The following is a 21,400-nucleotide window of genomic DNA, read 5'->3' as shown; positions in this document are numbered from 1 at the left end:
TCTGGATTATCTGATTCTAGCTAGGTCTACCAGCTGCTTTAGAACTTGGCAAATTCTAAGTAAGTGATAATAATGAAAAGTATTTATATGGACATAAAAATTCTATCCTGCCTAATAGGGAGCCAGCTATCTTCTCCCCTACCCTTGAGGGAGGCAAAACCAATTCTGCCTCATTTACATATCACTTCATTATTTCTAATCTATAAATGTGTCTGTCCTTTGGATTCTCTTTGGAACCGGTTAAAACATCTGCCTAGATCCCTCATGAGTTAATAAAACCTTCAAGATGTGTTAAAGAGTTTTATATCAATATGGGAGTCATAATTCTACCTTTTTATTTTGAAAATTACCTTTCTTCAGATTTAATAGGATTCTTTTAAGCTCATAGCTTAACAAGTTGATTTTAAACATGCAACACCTCAGTTTTCCAGGAAAAGGTTCCTGTTGTGATTGATAAAATCCATATATATATATTTTTTATCGTATCTGGGGACTTTCTGTGATCCAAGCTCTCCTGTCTTTCCAACTACACCTACCATACCATTCAGAAATGTATTTCTTCTTTTCTTTTTTAAATCATGATATGTTTAAAATATACAAAAAAAATATATATCCGTGCTCCTGGATCCATACATTCAACAATTTGGTACTCTTAACCCAGACCTTTAAATTTCTTAAGGGATCAAGGCTATAATACAAACAGAGATTCTTACCTCTCCTCTCCCCTCCCTAATCCTAACTTTTCCCCTGCCCCTAGGCAACCAGCATTACAGATTTGGGTGTATTCTTCTAGTCATGATTTATACTCAATGATATGCATGCCTGTCCATAAATTATAGCATTTAAAAAATTTAACATAACTCCTACCATTGATATGCATACCTTTAGCGAGCTGCTCTCATTTCTGAGATTCACCTACCTCAATTGAGTTTTCCCATTTTTAATTCAGTGTTTTTGTATCTCAGATTAATGGACTATTACCATTCACCAATACCTTCTATTTCCCTCCTTGGGTCTTGGCCCACATTCTTCTACGAGTGTTCTGCATTAATGTTCCCCTGCTCAACAACATCTAGTTCCACCCAGCAAAACCCAAGTTACTTTAGTTACTTTAGTAACTTTTTATTTTGAAATAATTTCAGACTTTCAGAAGCATTAAAAGAAGAGTAACAAGAATTTCCATATGCTCCAGCCAGGCGTTTACCATGCTTATTTTATCCTCCCTGACCCCAAACCTCTCTCTCTTACAGATCTTTGCAGATGTGTGCATTTGTTTATACATATGCACATATAAAACAAACCGTTTTTCTTCCATTCTTAAAATAAGTAGAAGTCACCCCAAATACTTCAGTATGTTTCCTAAAAAAGCAGTAACATTCTTTAATAGAACCTAGCAAATTATCAAAATCAGGGAGCTAATGCTGATAGAATACCATTTTCTCATCTACAAAACTCACTCAAAATTGCCCATTTTCCCCATCATGTCTTTTATGGTAAAAGAAAAACATTTCTTTCTGAGGATCCAGTCTAGAATCACACCATTTTGCATTTAGCTGTCTTGTCTGCTTAATCTTTAATCTGTAGCAGTCCTTCTTTCTGTTATCCTTCATCTTTCATTTGTGAAAAGTACTGGCAGTTATTCTATAGAGTTTCCAAAAAGTTGTATTTGCTGGATGTTTACTCCTGATTAGACTTAGTTTATGGATGTTTGGCAGGTGATGTGTCCTTCTGAGTGAACTATATCAGAAGGTACACAATTTACGTATGTCCCATCACTGACAAGGTTACCTCTGATCATTCAGCTACCAGGTCTTTCCATTGTAAAGTTACTAATTCCTCTTCATAATTAGTAAGTAATTTTGGTGGAAAGACTTTGAGAATATCCAAGAATCCTTGTTCTCATCAAATATCTACACTCTAGTTTTAACATCTATTCCATCAGTTATTACTGTGATGGTTGCAAAATAGTGATTTCCAATTCTGTAATTCCTTCTATGTTTGTGAGGTGGTGCCTGTTCTACTATAAAGGGCTTCTGCTCCCATTTTTTTAATATAACCATTTATTTGTCAGTATCACAGACCACAGAGCTTAGCAAATGGTTATACTCCACTAATATCCCTGTTTTGACACTCAGCTATTTGGTCAGTGGTTCGAAACCCATTCAAGCTGGCCTCTGTACCCTTTCTCTCATGTTTGCCTCATTCTTACTTTCTGACACAAGCTGTCACAGGTTCCTCTTCACTTTCTTACCCCAGTCTTGACTTTCTCCAAGGAGCTTCAATTCCTTTTAGTGGAGAAGATATCTAGAAACCAAGATCAGGGCACTAGATATGCTCATGGCTACCATGATGTCACTGTATCACTGCTTCCAGTCCTTAGTGAATAGAGTTTGGTAGATAGACATACATAAATTATTAATTTCCCTATCTAGCCATCTATTAAAAAGCATGAGTTGGCATTGATAATCCTCACCACTTTTAGGGCCCAAGTCAAATATCATGTCTTCCCTTTTGCCCATTTCTAGATGATCTCAGTTCTAACCGTTCTCTCTGTTGGGACAGCACTTTGTCATCTACTCCCAAACTGAGGCATCTTTCCCTGCTGGTTTATAAACTCCCTCATGGCCGAGATCAAACCAAATTCATCTTTGTTCAGAACCCACTATAACATCCTAAATATATGAGATAACTAACATGCATGTTTAACAGAACAGGATTTTCAGAAACAAGAGAGTGACTAACTTGCATGTTACCTAGAGTAAAATAGACCATGGAAACTTTCCCTTTCTGTGTATGTTGGCATGCTTTTTATACCTAAGGAAATAGGCTGGTTTAGGCCTTTCCACTTCTCTTGTACTGTGAATTACAGGTCTCTTCCATTAAAATAAACAGAAGTATCTTCTTATTTAGAATTAATATATAGAATATAAACTTCCCTAAAACTAGTGTCCCTTGTGCCTTTATATATATTTGCAGGAAATTTTATAAAAACCTTTCTCTTTTGTCTCAAGGTATGAGAAGTTTATTTATCTATATTTTTAGAAATATGTTTTACTTCATTCTTTTAAAAATATTTTTATTAAAAATATATTTCAAATTGAATAGGATAACAGCATTCTTATCTCAGAAGACTATAATATACTCAATCAACTTCTACATCTTTATAGAAGATACTGGTTAAAGCCATACAGTTTTCTACTCTTACTTGAAAATTAATTAATTTTACACCATGTAAATATATCTGAGTAAGTGAATATAGATTTCACCTCAATCTAGCTTCCACAGATCTGGGAGTCTCCAAGTTTAATATTAGGCATGACTGCTTCTTTCAGGGTTCAACAGAAACAAGTCGAAGCACCGACTATGCACTTAAAATATTTCTTTGAAATCAAAGAGAAAAGAATGGCAGGCCATATTTGCCTATAAACAATGATTCAAGTTATTTTTCTAAGTAATAAATCAAAGCCAACAGTTTCCTCTGTTTTTGTCATACAATGTTTTCTCAATGTTCATACTACATATGAATTAGACAGTAAAAGGGAATTTAGAGAGGTATTATTGAAACACTGAAGCACCCTGTGTCACAGTGCAAAGCTGTCCCTACACTTGTGTGGCTTTGCTCTTACCGTAAGCGTAGCCGTGTTCTCGTCATCCGACCACTGCACAAAGAGGACAGAAACAGAGTATTAAATGTGGATAGTGCACTGGGCTTCCAAAAAGCAATGCTCCGTCTAAAAATTATACATAAGTATGAGACATCACTTTCTGAACACAAACTACATGTCAAAGTGAGATTTTTGTGTAATTTCTCACTTTACCAAATGTATGCAGAGATGTAAATATCAGAATCATTTCAGAGATCACTTAAATTACAACAGTTTATTAAAGGTTTTCTTTGTTTTGTTTTGTTTTTTAACCAACCTGTATTTCTTCTGCTTCATTATCACTGTTTGGTTGAGAATGTGTTGGTGGATCTTCCCTAGAAGAACATAAAACAAAAATTAAGCAAGGAAAACACTTTAATACCATGCATGTAGTCATAATTTCAAGTGTACTGACTATAAATTAAAAAAAAGGGATCCCTGGGTGGCGCAGCGGTTTGGCGCCTGCCTTTGGCCCAGGGCGCGATCCTGGAGACCCAGGATCGAATCCCACATCGGGCTCCCGGTGCATGGAGCCTGCTTCTCCCTCTGCCTATGTCTCTGCGCCTCTCTCTCTCTCTGTGACTATCATAAATAAATAAAAAAAAAATAAAAAAAAAAAAAGCCTCCGAATTGGAGGATGTTAGGAAAAGTTCATTTCTTGAGGCAGAAACTAATATAAAGCTGATATAAAATTAATTAGTACACTTCCAGTAAGAGATGGCAAAAGAAGCACTTTCTGCCCTTTTCTCAGAAAATCACTAGAACCAAGGAAAGGAAAAACTCAAACTCCAGCTCTGAAGGCATGAGCAGTCATCTACAGCTCTGAATCCCAATACATGAGAAATGCTGCCACAGACAAGGAAGATCAAGTGAGATGAAGAGGCCAAAAGGAATCACCCAAACAGCTGTTCTACTGTAGAGCTGGAATACCCCAAAATGGCAAAATCAAGATCTTTTGCATATGTAGTGAAAACAGAGTGTGTGAGCTGGTGTTAAGAATGTCCCTGGATTTGGACGGGCACAACAGAAAGGTGTGGGGAGAGAGGGAAAGAAAGACTCAGACATGCTATCTTTGAAGAAGCCAGTGAGGAAAGCACGTGTAGAAAAGGACCAGCTAGCAGCCAATCTTCATTGCCTAGGGAGGAAGCAAAGGTGAAAACACAGAGTATTCCCTCTCATTAACACTAAAACCACAAATAACTGGGCTATGAAGAACTCACCACATCAATGAAAGCAATAATAATCAGAATAAGAACCAGCATAGGATCTGTACCAAGAAACTACAAGAAGGGAAAGGGAGGCTACTGGTTGACCATAGGCATTTATCTATCCCTATGTTCCCTCTTGAAGCTCCATTAAAATGGTGGGAAAAATCCCCACCCCCCCCAAAGGAGACAACCACAGAAAAGAGACAGCAACAGAAGTTTGGAAAACAGAAAGCCAATAAGAAGGATAACCCAGTGAGCAACAGGTAGAACCTAGAACTCCACTAGATGATGAGACCAAAGCTCTGGGCTACCAACAGGTGACTTGTGTGAAGTCCACAGAAGAGGCAGTAAGACACAAGCAGCCTTCCTCACCCTGCACACCCTAACAACTAATCCTTCCATGAACCAAAGGACTCAGGTCTGTAATGTCCCAGAGGAATATTAGGGTGAAATGGTAGAGTATGATGAGAAGCCATGTGAAAATCACACTAACAGTGATTCTCCCATCCTGCTCCCAGAACACACACAGACTACAAGATTCTTCTCTGTAGAAACTGAAACCCCCTGAGGACAAACCTACAGATTACTGTCATCCGGAAAACTTTCATCAATACCTGCTGATTGTGGGCACTCTTAGTGAGTCCCACCTGGGTACAGAGTGAGTGTGAGTACAAGTGTGTGTGTCCTCACTCTTAAATATGAAGAAAGGCCTAGAATCATTAGAAAACTAAACAAAGGCTCTAGGATGAAAAAAAAATGTTTTTTAAAAGAAGAAAAGTATATATAGGAAACAGACAATAAAGGGACCAGATTAAAAATATTTTTTAAAATCATTAATATAAAGATAAAAGATAAAGAGGATAAAAGAGAAAAAGATAAAAGAAGATACTGCATCCATGAGTGAAGAACAGGAAGCTATAAGAAAGGAACAGAGAAGGGGCACCTGGGTAGCCTAGTCAGTTAAGCATCCAACTTCTGATATCAGCTTAGGCCTTGATCTCAGGGTTGTGAGTTCAAGCCCCACCTTGAGCTCCATGCTGGGCATGAAACCTATTCCGGAAAAAAAAAAAAAATTTTTTAATTAACAAAGAAAGGAACAGAGGATAGGATTGAACTTGAAGAAATGAAAACATGATAGTTGCTAGTTAAAAATTCAATAGAATGAATGGTAAAATGAAGGAAATTTCCCAGAAAGAACTAAGAAGACAAAGATAGACAACAGAGAGGGAATGATAAAATTCAGAGAATCCAGCAAGATCCAGCATCGAAATAATGGAAGTTCAAGAAAGAGAAACCAGAAAATAAGAGAAAATTATCAAAGATAGAGTATTTTAAAATGTTCCCAAACTGAAAAATATGTCTGTAGAATGGAAGGGCTCACCAAGTACACAGCACAGTGAATGGTTGGGATGAAAGGGTGCTTAGGCGATGTGCGAAGGTGGCCACAATAATTCTTCCCATCTCCTCTGTGAGGAACCTTTGCCACTCTTCCTATCAAAAAATGGCATTTATATCTCCATTCCTTTAATTTAAACTGGCTTCAAGACTCATCATGACCAACAAAATGTATAAGTGACACCATGTAATTTTAGGTATCAGAAGCCTTTACAGCCTCCACTCTCAGGTTTGGAATGCTGCCAACACTATGTAAAGAAGCTAAGAGTCGTCTTCTGAGATGAGAGACCACAAAGAAAGAGAGGCCCAGCATCAACTGCCAGACATATGAGGCCACCTTAAAAGCATCCAGGCGTTCAACAGAACCACCAAATGACTATAGCAACATGACCTTAGCAAGACAAACAGAAGACTCATCCAGTGTCAAGAAGTATAGAGGCTCTGAGAGTTTACCCCACTTGCAAGCTAACAGGCTAGCTGGCCAGAGTGTCCAGACTCTGGCAGAAGACATATGACTCTTAGGTCAGAAACAAAGGACTCAGACTCACAACACAGCATGAAGTATGAGATGCATCTGTCCATCAGTCCCCTCTGGCCCATGGGAAGTCAAGGAGTAGCCAGGTTTGCATCACAACTGAGGAACCCTGAATTTAAGAAACCTCATCTTTACTAAACCTGCTCAGTCTCTGACCTAAAGGCAGAGAGGCTGTCTTTACCTGTACTAGACAGTAAATAAACTTGCTCTCTGCTAGGGAAGGAGCCATTATCTCTACCTTCAAAGGTTGTTTGCTATAGAAACATCGCTGAAAAGATAATCAAGAACAAAAACTATCAGTACCTCTGCTTGCAAGATAAGTAGTAACTGAGAGAACCAAGAATTGTCTCTCAACTGAGCAATCACTGACAAAATGTTTATTGTTCTAAGTCTGTATTTTTGGTCAATACAGAGGAACTATCATAAAATATAAAGGAATATATATATATAAAGGAAAAGAATTCTAAAAAACAATCATAAAGAAAACCAGGACACAATAAAGGAACACAAATCAAAATGATAAGGGATTTCATAGCATTCTAGAAGACAGTAGACCATACCTTCAAAATCACAAGGGAAATTTTCTGCCTAGAATCCATACTAAACCAATCCACCCTCATCCCCCTGCCAAAAATCTATAGATAAAAAATTTTTTCAGGTATAAAAACACTCAAAGTTTTTCCTCCTCTGCATTGTAGAACATGAGATTCAATAAAACAAGTAAATCAAGAGACCCAAAAATATGGTATCCAAAGGACAGAAAATCCAACACAAAATAGTAAAGTTCCAGGTGACAACTGTATACCAGACCTGAAGAGCTACTGGATTGGAATAGGAAGAAGAGGGATTGCTAAAGTGAAATCTTCAGGAAAGGAAAATGGAAAATGGAAAATTTGGAAGTGCCCATGAGTATTTAGAGAAATAGTTAACAGGCTTATGACCTGTCTATTGGAACGGTTACTAAGTATTAGGACAGACACATGAAAAATAAAGCAAATTTAAAGAACATGGTTATTAGTAAAGAAAGGGTAATCAGCCACAGTGGTAATCAGCCAATAATGTAGTAATATTGTGACCACTGGCTACTGATTTAACCAAAAACTGTAATGAAGATAGAGAAAGTACAAGAAAACGAAATCTTCAAATACCATAACACAAATTCAAGAAATAATATCTAAGGAGGAGATAATATTAAGAAATAATCAGTGTAAGTATATTGTTATGAAATGCAAAGCTACCGACAGTGGTTCCATTCAAATTTGTTGAGGGTGTATCATATATTAAGTGTTACAGGAGCAATCACTAGAAAGGCATATCCTCCCTTATAAACCAAGAAATTGACACACTGGCTCGTCATTCAATCAATCGGTTGTAATACTGGTTAATGTATATCAATTAGTTCCCTAAATTTTCTTTTTCAAAAGTAAGCTCTACGCCCAACATGGGGCTTGAACTCACAACCCTGAGATTGAGTCACATGCTCTACCGACTGAGCCAGCCAGGCACCCCAATTCCTAAATTTTTATCAACTCTTTGTAATCCTAAAGAATTGAGTTCCCAGATCCACAAAGCTAAGAACCAGACATTGTAGTACAGTGATAATATTAACACACTGTCACTTGTGAATCCCTGCCCAAGGAGCTAATCGTTCTTTCTCTTGCATCTCTCTTTAAATACCACATATTTTTAAGTACATTATTATCTTTAATAAGACTTACTTAATCTTACAACACAAAAGACAGTGAATGAACTTGAAAATGTACTTTACCACTCTAAAATATCACTTTTTAAATGATATACATTTTAAAAATCTTATTTATAACCAGTATATCCATATAGTTCTTCAGAGGAATTTATTGCAGTGCCCACTGTGACGTTATGTCACAAAACCTGGTCACTGTAGAAGATGATGGAGAAAATAAACTTCCAATTTATTAGACTTGCTTTCTAAGGTATATCTCAAATTACTGAGGACTGAATTGGCTAAAGTATGATGCTAATATTTATAAAATATTCCATATTTCCAATATCACATCTAGCACAGAGCTGGAACATAAGAGCCATGGGGAACCTTAAAGAGCACTGGCTTTGGAGGCAGACATAGCTTGAGTGTGTCAGTTCTACTACTGTAAGCTAAGACCCTGCACCATTATCCTATCTGTAAAACCAGCATAGTAACAGCTACTCTACAGAGTTGTGAAGATTCAAACCATGATCACACCTAAGAGTCGTTTTATGATTTTGTGTTTTATGATTGGCATCTATCATTATTCTGCCTTGAGGGAGACGGATCAGGAAAGAACAAACTTGGGATCAGAAAGGGGTAAGTAAAGATTAGTTCCTGGAAGCAGTGAGTCAGACCACCTGAGTCAGATCCAACTTGTGAGCCCAGATCCAGTATCACCTCTATCATAAAAACTTCCACAATCATCCCAGTGATTATTTATACTTCAAAAACATTCTTAGAAGAATACTGGATGCTTTTATTCCCCCCTAAAAAACAGGCTTCTATTTACTTACATCTTTAATTTAGCTACTAAACAGGGACTCCCCAGGTAGGATATCCCACCCATCTTATTTCTGCAGCATGCTCCGCACCCATCTCAGGAGGGTGGGACACACCCAATAATGTGCAATAAAATGAATCACTCTATACCAGAAATGCATGCCACTAGCCTCCTTTCCCCTACCCACTGTAGGCATTAATAATTGAATCAAGCATTCCTTCTCATTGAACCCCAGATATAGCCTCAGAACCCTTCTCAACACATCACTCCAGGAAACCATTACCAGTAGATCTGAGCTGGCAAACAAGATAAACCCAGTAATCATCCCTTGGTCTGTACTATTCATTTGACTTCATTTAGGCCACCATGGAAAAGAGTAAAGTAATCATGATCATTTATTCACTCATCCAACAAATACTTAGTGAGCCCAGACTCTGTACTGAGTTATATATATATATATATATATACTTTTTTTTTTTTTTTTTTTTTTTACGATAGTCATACAGAGAGAGAGAGAGAGAGAGAGAGGCAGAGACACAGGCAGAGGGAGAAGCAGGCTCCATACACTGGGAGCCTGACATGGGATTCGATCCTGGGTCTCCAGGATCACGCCCTGGGCCAAAGGCAGGCGCCAAACCGCTGCGCCACCCAGGGATCCCTGTACTGAGTTATAAATGTAAAGAACACACCTTCCAGAACTGAAAGTCTGGAGTGAAAAAATGTCCTCTATGTAAAGGTAATGGGAGATTAGGCATGAAGAATCAAGAGCTATGGCGGACCCCTTTGGCCATTTCCCATTTCTCTGTCAATAAAACCTCCAATTTTTTCAGAAACAAAGTGCCCCCATACCTAATGGACTTTGCCCCAACCGCAACATAGACTCATCTACCACACATGGCTATTCTATCCCATTTGCCAGTGAGGGACCTGACTCTGATCCACAAGGGCCAGGGAACTCCTGAGAAAGTTTGTCCTGCTCTTCAAGAAGGAGGTGAGACAGGATCTCATATATCCTGGACTCCGGATATGATAGGGTGAGGGCATGATCCTTGAAACGACTATGGTGAACTTGGACTCGGGAGGAAAACCAGGAAGTTCACAGAGAAGTTGAATTTGAGTCCTAGCATCACTGAACTACTATACTTTCCCATAGTTGCCATGTCTTAGGGCTTCTTATGAAATAAGCTATTTGCCTCCTTGGTTAAGTTTAAAACTGGATATTGTTTTAGTCCGTATGGGTTACTATCACAAAATATCATACACTAGGTGGCTTATAAACAGGGATGTACTTCTCACAGTTCTGGAGGCTGGAAACCCAGGATCAGGGGGCCAGCTCTGTTCCAAGCTGCAGATGGCCACCTTCTTGCTGCGTCCTCACATGGCAGAAGGGGTTAGGGAGTTAGGGAGTGGGGCACCTTTTATTAGGGCACAAATGCCATTCATGAAGCCTCCACCCTCATAGCCCAATCACCTCCCAAAAGTTCTACCTCCTCAGACGGATTATCTCTGGGCATCACAACTTCAACATATGAATTTGGGGACCACACAAACACCTGGACCACAGAAGACATTCTGTTACTTGCAACCAAAATCACCCAACTGACCCAGGGAACAAACACAAGAAGCACTGGATGGCAGGTTGGGAAGATTAAGAGCCTGAACAGACAAAAAGCCAGGTTCATTTCATGGGAGATGAAACTGAAGAAATTCCATTCAGAAGCTGGAATGTCTTTTAATTTATTTGTAACAACTAACTTGGAAACCTAGAGGAAAGCACATAATTAGGAAATTTTGCTTTTTGAGATAGGTACCCTATTGGACTAGTGTTAAGAGCATAACTAGTACAATGGTTAGTGAAAGCTATTTGGCAATACTGGTCAAGAGCCTTAAAAAAATTTTTTTTAACATTTTATTTATTTATTCATGAAAGCCACAGAGGGAGAGGCAGAGACACAGGCAGAGGGAGAACCCTGAGGGGAGCACAATGTGGGACTCGATCCCAGGACTCCGGGATCATGACCTAAGCCAAAGGCAGGCACTCAATCACTGAGCCACCCAGGTGCCCTGAGTCTTAAAAATTTTTATAACCTTTGCCCTGTAACTAGAGTCTGGAATTCTTATTGCACAGAAATAATCCTAAATGCAAACAGGGTTCCAAGCAAAAATACATTCACTGTAAAAAAAATTTTTTTAGTAAAGTTGTAAATACCTAAATGTCCAACAACTATGAAATTAAATCAGTTATACCAAGTGCATATACATGGATATTATGCAATTACTAAAAATAATTTTATGCCATTTTAAAAACATGGAAAAATCATGCTATGGTGTTCAATGAAAAATATATAAAATTATGTATGTGGTATGCTCATAATTTAGGCTAAAATATACATTTAAAAAGACTAGAGAAGATATGCCAATATTTGAACAGCATTTGCTTCTGCTTCTAGGTGGTGCAATTATAAGTGATTGTTTTTCCTGCTTCTCTATATTTTCTGTACTTTTTGAGTTTATGATAATGAGCAAGTATTACTTTGATAATTAAAAATGAGGTGGGGGCATCTTTATACATGATGGGATTTCTAAGCATTCATATTGCTCCCACTCCCTACCATTTCAGAATTTATTTTACCCAACAAAACTAAGTCTTACAGGGCAGCCCGGGTGGCTCACTGGTTTAGTGCCACCTTCAGCCGGGGACCTGATCCTGGAGACCCAGGATCGAGTCCCACGTCGGGCTCCCTGCATGGAGCCTGCTTCCCCCTTTGCCTGTGTCTCTGCCTCTCTCTCTCTCTCTCTCTGTCTCTCATGAATAAATTAACAACAATAAAAAACTAAGTCATATATATTCCCATAGTCCCATGCTAAGGAAAGATGCCTAACTGATCTATCTCAGTATCTACAAATAACCAGTACTAGTTCACTACTGGCCTACTCACAATAAAAGAATATTCAGTAAGTCTAGTTCATTAACTCCTCTTTATTTGTCACTATAACACTGTTTTCTTTGATGCAGAGAAACATTCCATACAAAGGAGCTAAAATGTTCATATGTTAATAGATGCAGTTACAGTACTCTATAGATAATATTTTATATACACACTCATTCACCTAATGGTTACTATCTGAACTCAGGGAGAAGTTACTGATAGAAACCAACCTGGATTACTCTGGCCTGAGCTCAATCATGCAGGACTTTAACTGTTGAACAAACGAAAACTATTAGGATGTCCTGATCCCAGGCCATGAATCCTGTTGTTGACATAAACTCTAGGATTGTGCTGTTATCCCTAGGGTAATTTATTCTGTTGACTGATATCTTAGATCAATAACTAATCGTTGATATTGTGACTAGTGACTCTAGATTTTAATCATTCGGAGGTTGTTTTTTTCTCCAAGGTCATCCTAACCAAAACTGTTAGCTCATCTAAAATTTTATTATTTTAGTTTAAATTATGTTATTTTCAGTTAATTAAAGCTCTACAGGGTCTTCTCATCTTACTTTTTTATTCCCTCAATCTTCATGGGAAGGTTAAAAAGATTAGGATAGAAAGTATTGTATTAACTGAGAGGAAGGTTAGCATTCCTCTTGACAAGGATGGAAGAGACTCTCAGGCCTAACAACACACATATGGTTAAGGCACTACCACCCATTTCGAGGCATCTAACCCTTGTTTTTCAAGTAACAGATAACAGTAGAGAACAAATTGATGGTCACAGAGGGGAGGTGGATGGGGGAATAGGTGAAATAGGTGATGGGGATTAAGGAGTGCACTTGTCATGATGGGCACTGAGTGATGTATGGAAGTGGTCAATTGCTATACTGTACACCTAAAACCAATATTACACTGTATGCTAACTAACTAGAATTTGAATAAAAACTTTTTAAAAAATTAACACTTATAGATTAAAAAAATATATATATAAAACACCACTGACTCTAATGAAAAGAGAGAAGATTAGGATAGTAAGGAATATACTAAGAGGGATACACAACCAAGCCCACACACAAAATATAAACACTGAGCTTTAAAAAAAAAAGACACATTTAGGGGCACCTGGCTGGCTCAGTCAGTGAAGCATAGGACTCTTGATCTCAGGGTTATAAGTTAAAGCCCCACATTGGACATACAGATTACTTAAAAACTAAATCTTTAAAGGAAAAAAAAGACATTTGAAGAAAGCTACTTAGCAATGAAATGCAGCAACAAAGATGAATCCCAAAAGCATTATGTGGAGGTAAAGCAGACAGACACAAAAGAATAAACAGTATCTTATTTCACTTATAGGAAGTCCTAAAACTGACAGAACTAAGACATGAAGATGTAAGTCAGACCAGTGTTTGCCTGGCTTAGGTTGGGGATGGTAGGCAGGACCGACCTGAAAGGGGGACAGGGGCTTTCTAGGGGAGTGGGAATGTTTGCTATTTTTCATGGAAAAGGTAATGAAACAGGTGTATGTATTTATGTTATACTCAGGACCTCTGCATTTTATTATAAATGTCCTTCATTTAAATCATACCTATAATTGTCAAGTTTTTACCTACAAAAGGAATCTAAGCTATAATTACTACTCTTTTCAAATCAAAGGCTTTCCTCAGCCTGAGCAAGTGACATCTTCATGCATCTCGCTGTTCAGTCAGAAATTAGAGGGTGATTCTTCCCCCCTCCTTCTCTGTCACCAAGTTCTGAAGGTACAGCTCTAAAACGTCTCAACTCCACTCACTTCTCCCCCTCCAGAGTCACCACCATAGTTCAGCCACTGCCAGTTTGCTCTTGATCCAATGTAGTATCCTCCTAACTGGTCTCCAATTTCCATGTGGTAACTGGACCTCAGAGTTCTTTAATGCATTCTCACTGACCTCAGAATAAATTCTAGAATCTTTAACAGGACTCCCACATACCCTCTTACAACCTCCCCTAATGGCAGCAACCCACCCTTGCACCATTTGGCCCTCCACGCTCCTGCCACATGACCCACTTGTAGTGTCCTGCAGGTCAAGACCTTCCATGCCTCAGAGGTCTCCTTAATGCTATTCTCTCAGCCTGGAAGATTCTTCCCTCCACCCATCAACTGACTACCTTCCACTCCAACTTCCCATTTCAGAGGCTCCTAAGTTACTTCTTCAGGGTATTCCCTGCAATCCCTAGCCAGCCCACCCCCAGTGATTTCTTGTCTCATCACAATTTTCACTTACATCTTTACTGGTGTGCCTGTATAATGTTCGGACTAAGATCCATGATGACGGTGAGAGCAGTTAATGTTTCCTAAGGGCATATGATACACCAGTATTGAGTGAAACACTTTACACATTACCTCCTTTCATCTGTGTAATGACCCAAGGGGAGTCCTGGGATATCAGTCACCCCATTTACATAGAATCAGGGAAAACGAGGCACAGAGTGCTAGAAATCACAAATATATGATTTGACAGTAGGCAGTGGGACAGAAGGACCAGCGCCACCACACTGTATCAACTCCCACAAAACACGAATGAGCCGTCAACTCCAAAAAGGGTGGAGTCCTTCACCTTGCTGTGAAGCAGGGTGCTGCCTGGAGCCGTTCCAAGGTATTTAACAGGGCCTGCCACACGCTCCCGCACATGTCTGGCTAATGGAAAACATGGGGGCTCTTCAATATGTTTAGAGTAGGGAAATCTATCCAGTATTTGCTAAGGTAAGAAATCATTTTTTTTAGTACCATATATATGACTTCATTATTGTTCCAGATTTGAGAATAAAAAAAATTATGTCATTGGTATCACAAAGTCAAGTTTTGCCTAACTACTGTCTCCTTATCCTGCAATTATTTCAAATTAATGAGGCTCCCAATTAATAATTTTCAAGTTATTATGAGGCTGAGGATACAAAAAACATAAATAAAATCCAGAAAGCTACACAGAAAATTCATCAAAGAAAGTGGGGGGTGTAAAATTAGTATTACTGTGGGGTACCTGGGTAGCTCAGTTGGTTGGTTATGCTCTTGTTTTCAGGTCAGGTTGTGATTTCAAGGTCATGAAATAGAGCCCCACACCAAGCTCCATGCTCAGTGTGGAGTCTAAGACACTCTCTCTCCCTCTGTTCCTCCCACTCCCACCCAATTCACTCACGCTCTTGCTCTCTCTAAAATAAATAAATCTTTAAAAAAATTAATGTATTGGGCAGCCCCGGGGGCCCAGCGGTTTAGCGCTGCCTTCAGCCCAGGGCCTGACCCTGGAGACCCGGGATCGAGTCCCATATTGGGCTCCCTGCATGGAACCTGCTTCTCCCTCTGCCTGTGTCTCTGTCTCTCTGTCTCTCTCTCTCTCTCTGTGCCTCTCATGAATAAATAAAATCTTTTAAAAAAATAATGTATTGAAAACATATACAATATTCTAATTATATTTTTAAGTTCCTTCACCCGACAAACGTCTATCAAGCACCTCTATGTGTCAGGCACTGCTCCAAGAGCCAGGAACAAAACTGTCCAAGTCCCAGTTCTGATGAAGCCGGCATTCTAATACCAGGACAGTTATGGGAACTATGTCAGATGCAAAGAAGTATTATGCAGAAAAATGAAGTCAGGCAAGGGGGTGAAGAGTAAGGCACCAAAACGTGCCCACTCGTACCATTGAGCAGTATGCGGCCTTAATGGGAAGGAAACTGACACACGCCGTAATATGGGCAAACCCCAAAGACATCCTGCTGGTTAAGTAAAGCTGGTCACAAAAGTACAAAGACTACATGATTCCACTCATGTGAGGTCTTTAGAGTACTCAAAATCATGGGCACAGAAAGTAGTAGAATGGTGGTGGCCAGCGGCTAGTGGGAGGAGGAAGGAGGGCATGCAACTCTGGATCTCAGGGCCTTGAGTCCAAGCCCCGTGTTGGCAGTAGAGATTACTTAATAAACTTAAAAAAAAAAAGAGGAAGGATCCCAGAGGTATGTCATAGCATGACCTCTTCCCCCTGCCACCCTCTCCCTACCTCCAGAAAGAAGAGTTATTATCACACCCATTTTCTCAAGAAAAAGGTGAAAGGACTGCCCAAGTTCATACCTGGCGACTACTCAATTCTGAATCTTATTAATTGAGCATTGACGAGAAATACAGGACAAAGATCAGGACATAATTTTAACTAGGAAAAAAAAAAAAAAAAGGAGAGAATGGTGCCAAAGCTAATGTATTTATTTAACGTGGTAAATTATTGGATTTAATCATCACAACATTTCTTCATGATAAAGTTTCAAGAATTTTTTCTCGTATACATTACCTTCCTGAAACCACCAGAGTTCCATCATCAAGTAAATAATCCTTCACATTCTGAGGAAGTGGAAGAATGACACTAAAAACAAAAATTAAAAAAAAAAAAGCATTTACCAAAAAGGCATCATTTTAAAAAGCCCAACCATAAGCAGAGAGAAAAAATTCCAAACCCAATTAATTTATTACTTGTTCCCTTTATGTTTACTATAAAGTGTGAAATGTTAATGATACACATTTGGTAACAGCACACTAAAAATTAGAATAATATGAATAAATCTTGTGGTAAACTAACTGCAACTCATGTATTACCACAATCAGGGTCAAGAAACAAAACCAGTCAAATCCCAAGAACCATAAAATTACAGCACAAAAGGCAGAAGCTCAAGAGTGTGAGTACCCGTGTCTTTAAGAAATCAGACACCAGCAGATATTTGCAGCAACACAGGAAATGCAGCAAACAAAGGAGAAAGAGCATCTGACCATCTTCTTAAGACAGAGGGCAGAGGCAGACTTAAGATTTGGAGACCATTCTTTGGCTGGCAATGCGCACAAGAGGCTAAGAATTCATGATGTGTCTGGATGAGTTGGGGTGGCCTGCCATAAAGCTGCTTTAGTTTAATTCATTTCAGATAATTAAGGGACGGTAAAGCCGTACCTGGAAGTCACTTCAAAATCTCATGGGATCATTTGTTTTTTTTTGCTCTGTGATCATAAATCATTAAGCAATTCTGCTATTGTAATGCTATCACTTTGAGGCACATATTCTTTAAACAATAAAAAGAAATGATGGCCTGCTTAGATAGAGGTACGAGAACACCATCGACTTACGCATCATTTATTTATTTTCTGGCAAATTAAAAATGGCTTCTGTGCATAGAAAACATTATTTGTGGGCTATTTCAGTTTTAAAGACTAATATCTGATTTATCAAATTTACAATTTCACATTCAAAAGTCTAGTTCTTCAGGCTTTCGAGGTCAACTATCAGATCTTCCTATTCTATTTGTAAATCTGCTAAGTTTTAAACAATTTGAAGTGAGCCTTTGAAACTTAAAAGTTGCTCTAGAATTTTTAATTCTGTTATCAAGAGAACCTATTCAATTTTATTTTTAAATATTTCAGTTGTCTAATCACAAATAAGCCTTCCCAAATACTTAACTTATAACCAAGCCAGCAAACTAAAGCCTAAGTGCAATCTAAAGCTCTTGCGCACATTCCAATAGTATCTTAAAACTTGAAAGTTTTCTTACTCATTTTCCAAGAGAATTTTTGAGGTTTACCTTCTCAGGAGCCTGAGTCTGAGAAATGCTGGCAGAGATGCCAGTTCCTAGACATCTAGGCTGGTATTCCCAACCACGATGAGAGCACACAAGCCCTCTTTTCTGGTAGTCATGTCTCTAAGTCCCCAAATTGATCATTTCAGAGTCCACATCCCTTGTTTTGAGTTACACTAATTCTCAGGTCTGATTTGAACCTGGACTTTCCCCCTCCGGGTGGCATCAACCCTGACTGGATTCAAAACAACTGTTTACTGTTGGATTCTATGCTGAATTCTTTGCATATTCTTTCTGCTGGAGGGTCTTCAACTCTTAAAGATAGTGGCTGGCGTGGAGTTAAGATTCTGCTTACTTCTCATGGATCACTGAGTTCTACAGTCCCAGTTCTGAAGTCATCCTAATGAGGGTATCGTGCATTAAGTTATGCAAGTCAAGGAGAATACCCAAGTGGTTCCATTAAGAGTGCAAAGCCTATGAGGGGGAAAAATACAAAAGAAAAAAAAAAAAATCACAGGACAGCAGCATGTTAGGTGTTGTCCCAGGTGAGGAGGTATGTACCAAGGGCTACCAAATTCGGAAGAAGAGGAACTGTGCCTGAAAGACTGGGGGCCATAAACAAGTCATTGCCAGGCAAGCTCTACACAAAGCTAGTGAGGCTGTCAGAGAAGAATTTAGTTCGGTCTTGAAACACAAGTACAGGTGAGAATACAATGAGGCCTGACTGATGTAAATGAATTAAGTGACAAAGTACTTATCTCATTCTATAACCTGTTCAATACCTTATATATCCGACACCCTATTCCATATCCCATTCAAGTGAATGTAATTACATACATATGGACAAGTTATTCTGATAAAATTTTTGAGGTAAAAAGAGGCTTTAAAGGATTATTTAATATAGCCTTTATGTTTGAGAAAAGTAACAGATTTAGAAAGGTAAAGGGGCCCAAAGTCATCTAGCTCATGATTCTTAAGCCTGAGTCAAAATTCCAGAACTTGTCAAAAAAATAAACTTGTATTCTTATCCACCTAATCATTTTTTGAACCGTGATTAATAAACACTGAAAAATAATGCTGAGTCAGTAACAAGAAAATGATCTCAGCATTAAAGCTGACAATGACAATGACAAAGCTAATACAGCTCCCACCGCATTGGCCCGGTTGTGCAGGGATATCCTGGCACGTATTTGGATCCAGTGATATGACCGCACAACTAAACAGACTAAAGAAACAGTTTAAAGACAGAGTCAAGAACAGAGTCAGGAAACATGGCTTAGTTGTGGGCTCTACAGAAAATCCCACCTCTTGCTTTATCTGTCATTCTGAGCTTCATATGAATGGTACACATTCTAAATGAACCAAAATTATTTTGCTTCCAAAGAGCTTTGATTAAATCCAAAATGTAAAAATGAGAGGCTCCCCGGAGTGGCTCAGCAGTTGTGCGCCTGCCTTCAGCCCAGGGTGTGATCTGGAGACCCAGGATCGAGTCCCACGTTGGACTCCCTGCAAGGAGCCTGCTTCTCCCTCTGCCTGTGTCTCTGCCTCTCTGCCTCTCTCTCTCTCTCTCTCTGTCTCTCGTGAATAAATAGAAAAAAAAAAAAAGTAACAACAGGCAGCGTCTCCATGTGTTTATTACATGCCAGAAACTGTGGCAAGCATTATAAACGTCCCATCTAATTCCCATGACAATCCTATTATTTTCTCAAATTTCCAGACGGGGCTTAGAGAGATGAAGCAATTTGCTCAAGAAGCAGGGGGAACCAAAATTCAAAGCCAGACAGAGGGCCCTGATTCCAGGATCCAGTTCTTGAACCGCTATCCTCTGCTGGAGGGGAAGGCCAACTATGCCAGAGGTCACACAAGGCACCTGCAGAGAGTTGCAGGTCAGTTCACGTGAACTCAGTGTGAAACGTCTGACAGGTTCACAAACACCCCTTCAGTCACACCAAAGCAAATAACTCATCGTGTCAAACTCAAAGCCTACTTCAATTATACGAGGTAACAAAGGACTGGATTATCGTGAGGGCAGATCACTTCTCCATTCGCGTGTAATGTCCACTGCTGCTGCTGAAGCCCCTCCTTTCCTTTTGGCTGCACTCCAACTGCCTTCAAATGCAAAGATTATCTTCCTTTGAGCTGAGCTGCTCTAACCTCCACCTGGGAGCACACTCTATGTACGAATAACAGGACGGAGAAGAACCGCCGTCCTTTGAGTAATCTCCTTATGCCCTCAGGATTTCACAACCGTTTCCCTCGGGGGGACGCCTGGGCGGCTCAGCGGTTGAGCATCTGCCTTTGGCCCAGGTCATGACCCGAGGGTCCCTGGATGGAGTCCCACGTCGGGCTCCCTGCATGGAGCCTGCTTCTCCCTCTGCCTGTGCCTCTGGCTCTCTCTGTCTCTGTGTCTCTCATGAATAAATAAATAAAATCTAAAAGAAAAAAAAAAAAACCTGTTTCCCTCTCCCTATTCACACACTGCACCAAGAGGCCTAAACGGGAAAAGGACAGTTGGTCTATAAATACCTGCTCCTCTGAGTGGCCTAAAGGGGAAGCGGGCAAGTTACAGAAAAATCCTGTCCGTGAACGCGCACTTCTTTGATCTCTGCCTCCTCCTGCGTGGAAGCCTGCTCCTTCATCATCCTCCGGATGGAACGATCGCCCTGGAACACTTCTTCAGGCTATTGCAGCCGCCTTGCCTCTCTTTACCTTGAACGGCCCGGGGCAGGCTGACACAGTTACTCCTCGGCCCGCCTGCAGACCCAGGCCGGCTTCCCCGCTGGAGGCCAGGGGACCAAGTCTGCTCCGAGTCTGCTCCGCTCCTTGTCCAGGCATGGCTCCCGCTCGCGGTGCTTGCTTGTCCCCGCGCACCCCGCGCACCCCGCACCCCGGAGGCCGGGCGCCAGGAAGTCCCCCGCGAAGCCACGTCTAGGGGCGGCGACGCGGACCCCGGGCCTCAGCCCGCTCAGTCCCCGCGTCCCCCGCCTCTGACCTTCACGGCCCCGCGAACGCCCCGCTGCGTCCCGCGGCGCAGCCCCCGGAACGCCGGGGCCAGCCTCCTCCGCCCCCGCCCCTGAAATCCCACCAGCAACTCGGAATCTCCGCACCCGCGCTCCCATCCAATCGCTCTCAGGCCTGCTTTTTTTTTTTGGGGGGGGGGGCGGAATGGAGCTAAGACTCGCCCCAAAATGTCGCAGTTCCCCATCGCCGATCGCCCCGGCGCAGCCCCTCCGCGCTCACCTCTTGATAGTAAGGCTTCGGAACAGGGGGTACCACGCCGAGAACTGACAGCGCAGCACATGCTCCTTCTTCATCCTCCTGCCGCCGCCGCCGCCGCCGCCGCCGCTCCCTCTCCTTCCAAGCCCCCTCCCGGAACCCACGTCTCCCGTCCCGGAAGTCGCCGCCGAGCTGTTTTGGCTCAAGCACTCTTCCGGTCCGTCAAGGAAGGCGGTGGTAGCGGGAACGCGAGCGAGGACGCTCGTGGGGCGTCCTTTCACGAGCGCGTCGGACGCGCGCACACACACACACACACACACACACACACACACACGCGCGCGCGCGCGCGCGGCTCGGGAAAGGAATTCCGGAAGTGGCG

The 21,400-nt window shown here is 40.7% G+C and overlaps 1 protein-coding gene and 1 non-coding gene across 2 annotated transcripts in view; one reads left to right on the top strand and one right to left on the bottom strand.

Moving 5' to 3' along the window:
- The window catches only part of CDC123 (cell division cycle 123), a 54,170-nt gene extending 32,866 nt beyond the window's left edge, over nt 1-21,304 (bottom strand). The window contains exons 1-4 of the mRNA XM_055332175.1: nt 21,046-21,304; nt 16,539-16,610; nt 3,922-3,979; nt 3,627-3,659 (exon numbers count right to left, since the gene is read on the bottom strand). Of these exons, the coding sequence (XP_055188150.1) occupies nt 3,627-3,659; nt 3,922-3,979; nt 16,539-16,610; nt 21,046-21,119 (237 nt within the window). The 5' untranslated portion in view covers nt 21,120-21,304. The remainder of the gene's footprint in view (nt 1-3,626; nt 3,660-3,921; nt 3,980-16,538; nt 16,611-21,045) is intronic.
- Nucleotides 12,843-12,969, top strand: LOC129514333 (U6atac minor spliceosomal RNA). The gene has a single exon (XR_008665403.1). It is a non-coding gene; the product is annotated as a U6atac minor spliceosomal RNA (small nuclear RNA).
- Nucleotides 21,305-21,400: the final 96 nt, after the last annotated feature.

The sequence above is a fragment of the Nyctereutes procyonoides genome, unplaced genomic scaffold, assembly GCF_905146905.1.
Source record: "Nyctereutes procyonoides isolate TBG_1078 unplaced genomic scaffold, NYPRO_anot_genome, whole genome shotgun sequence".
NCBI classification, from domain to species: domain Eukaryota; kingdom Metazoa; phylum Chordata; class Mammalia; order Carnivora; family Canidae; genus Nyctereutes; species Nyctereutes procyonoides.
This window is presented reverse-complemented; position numbering and strand designations above follow the sequence as displayed.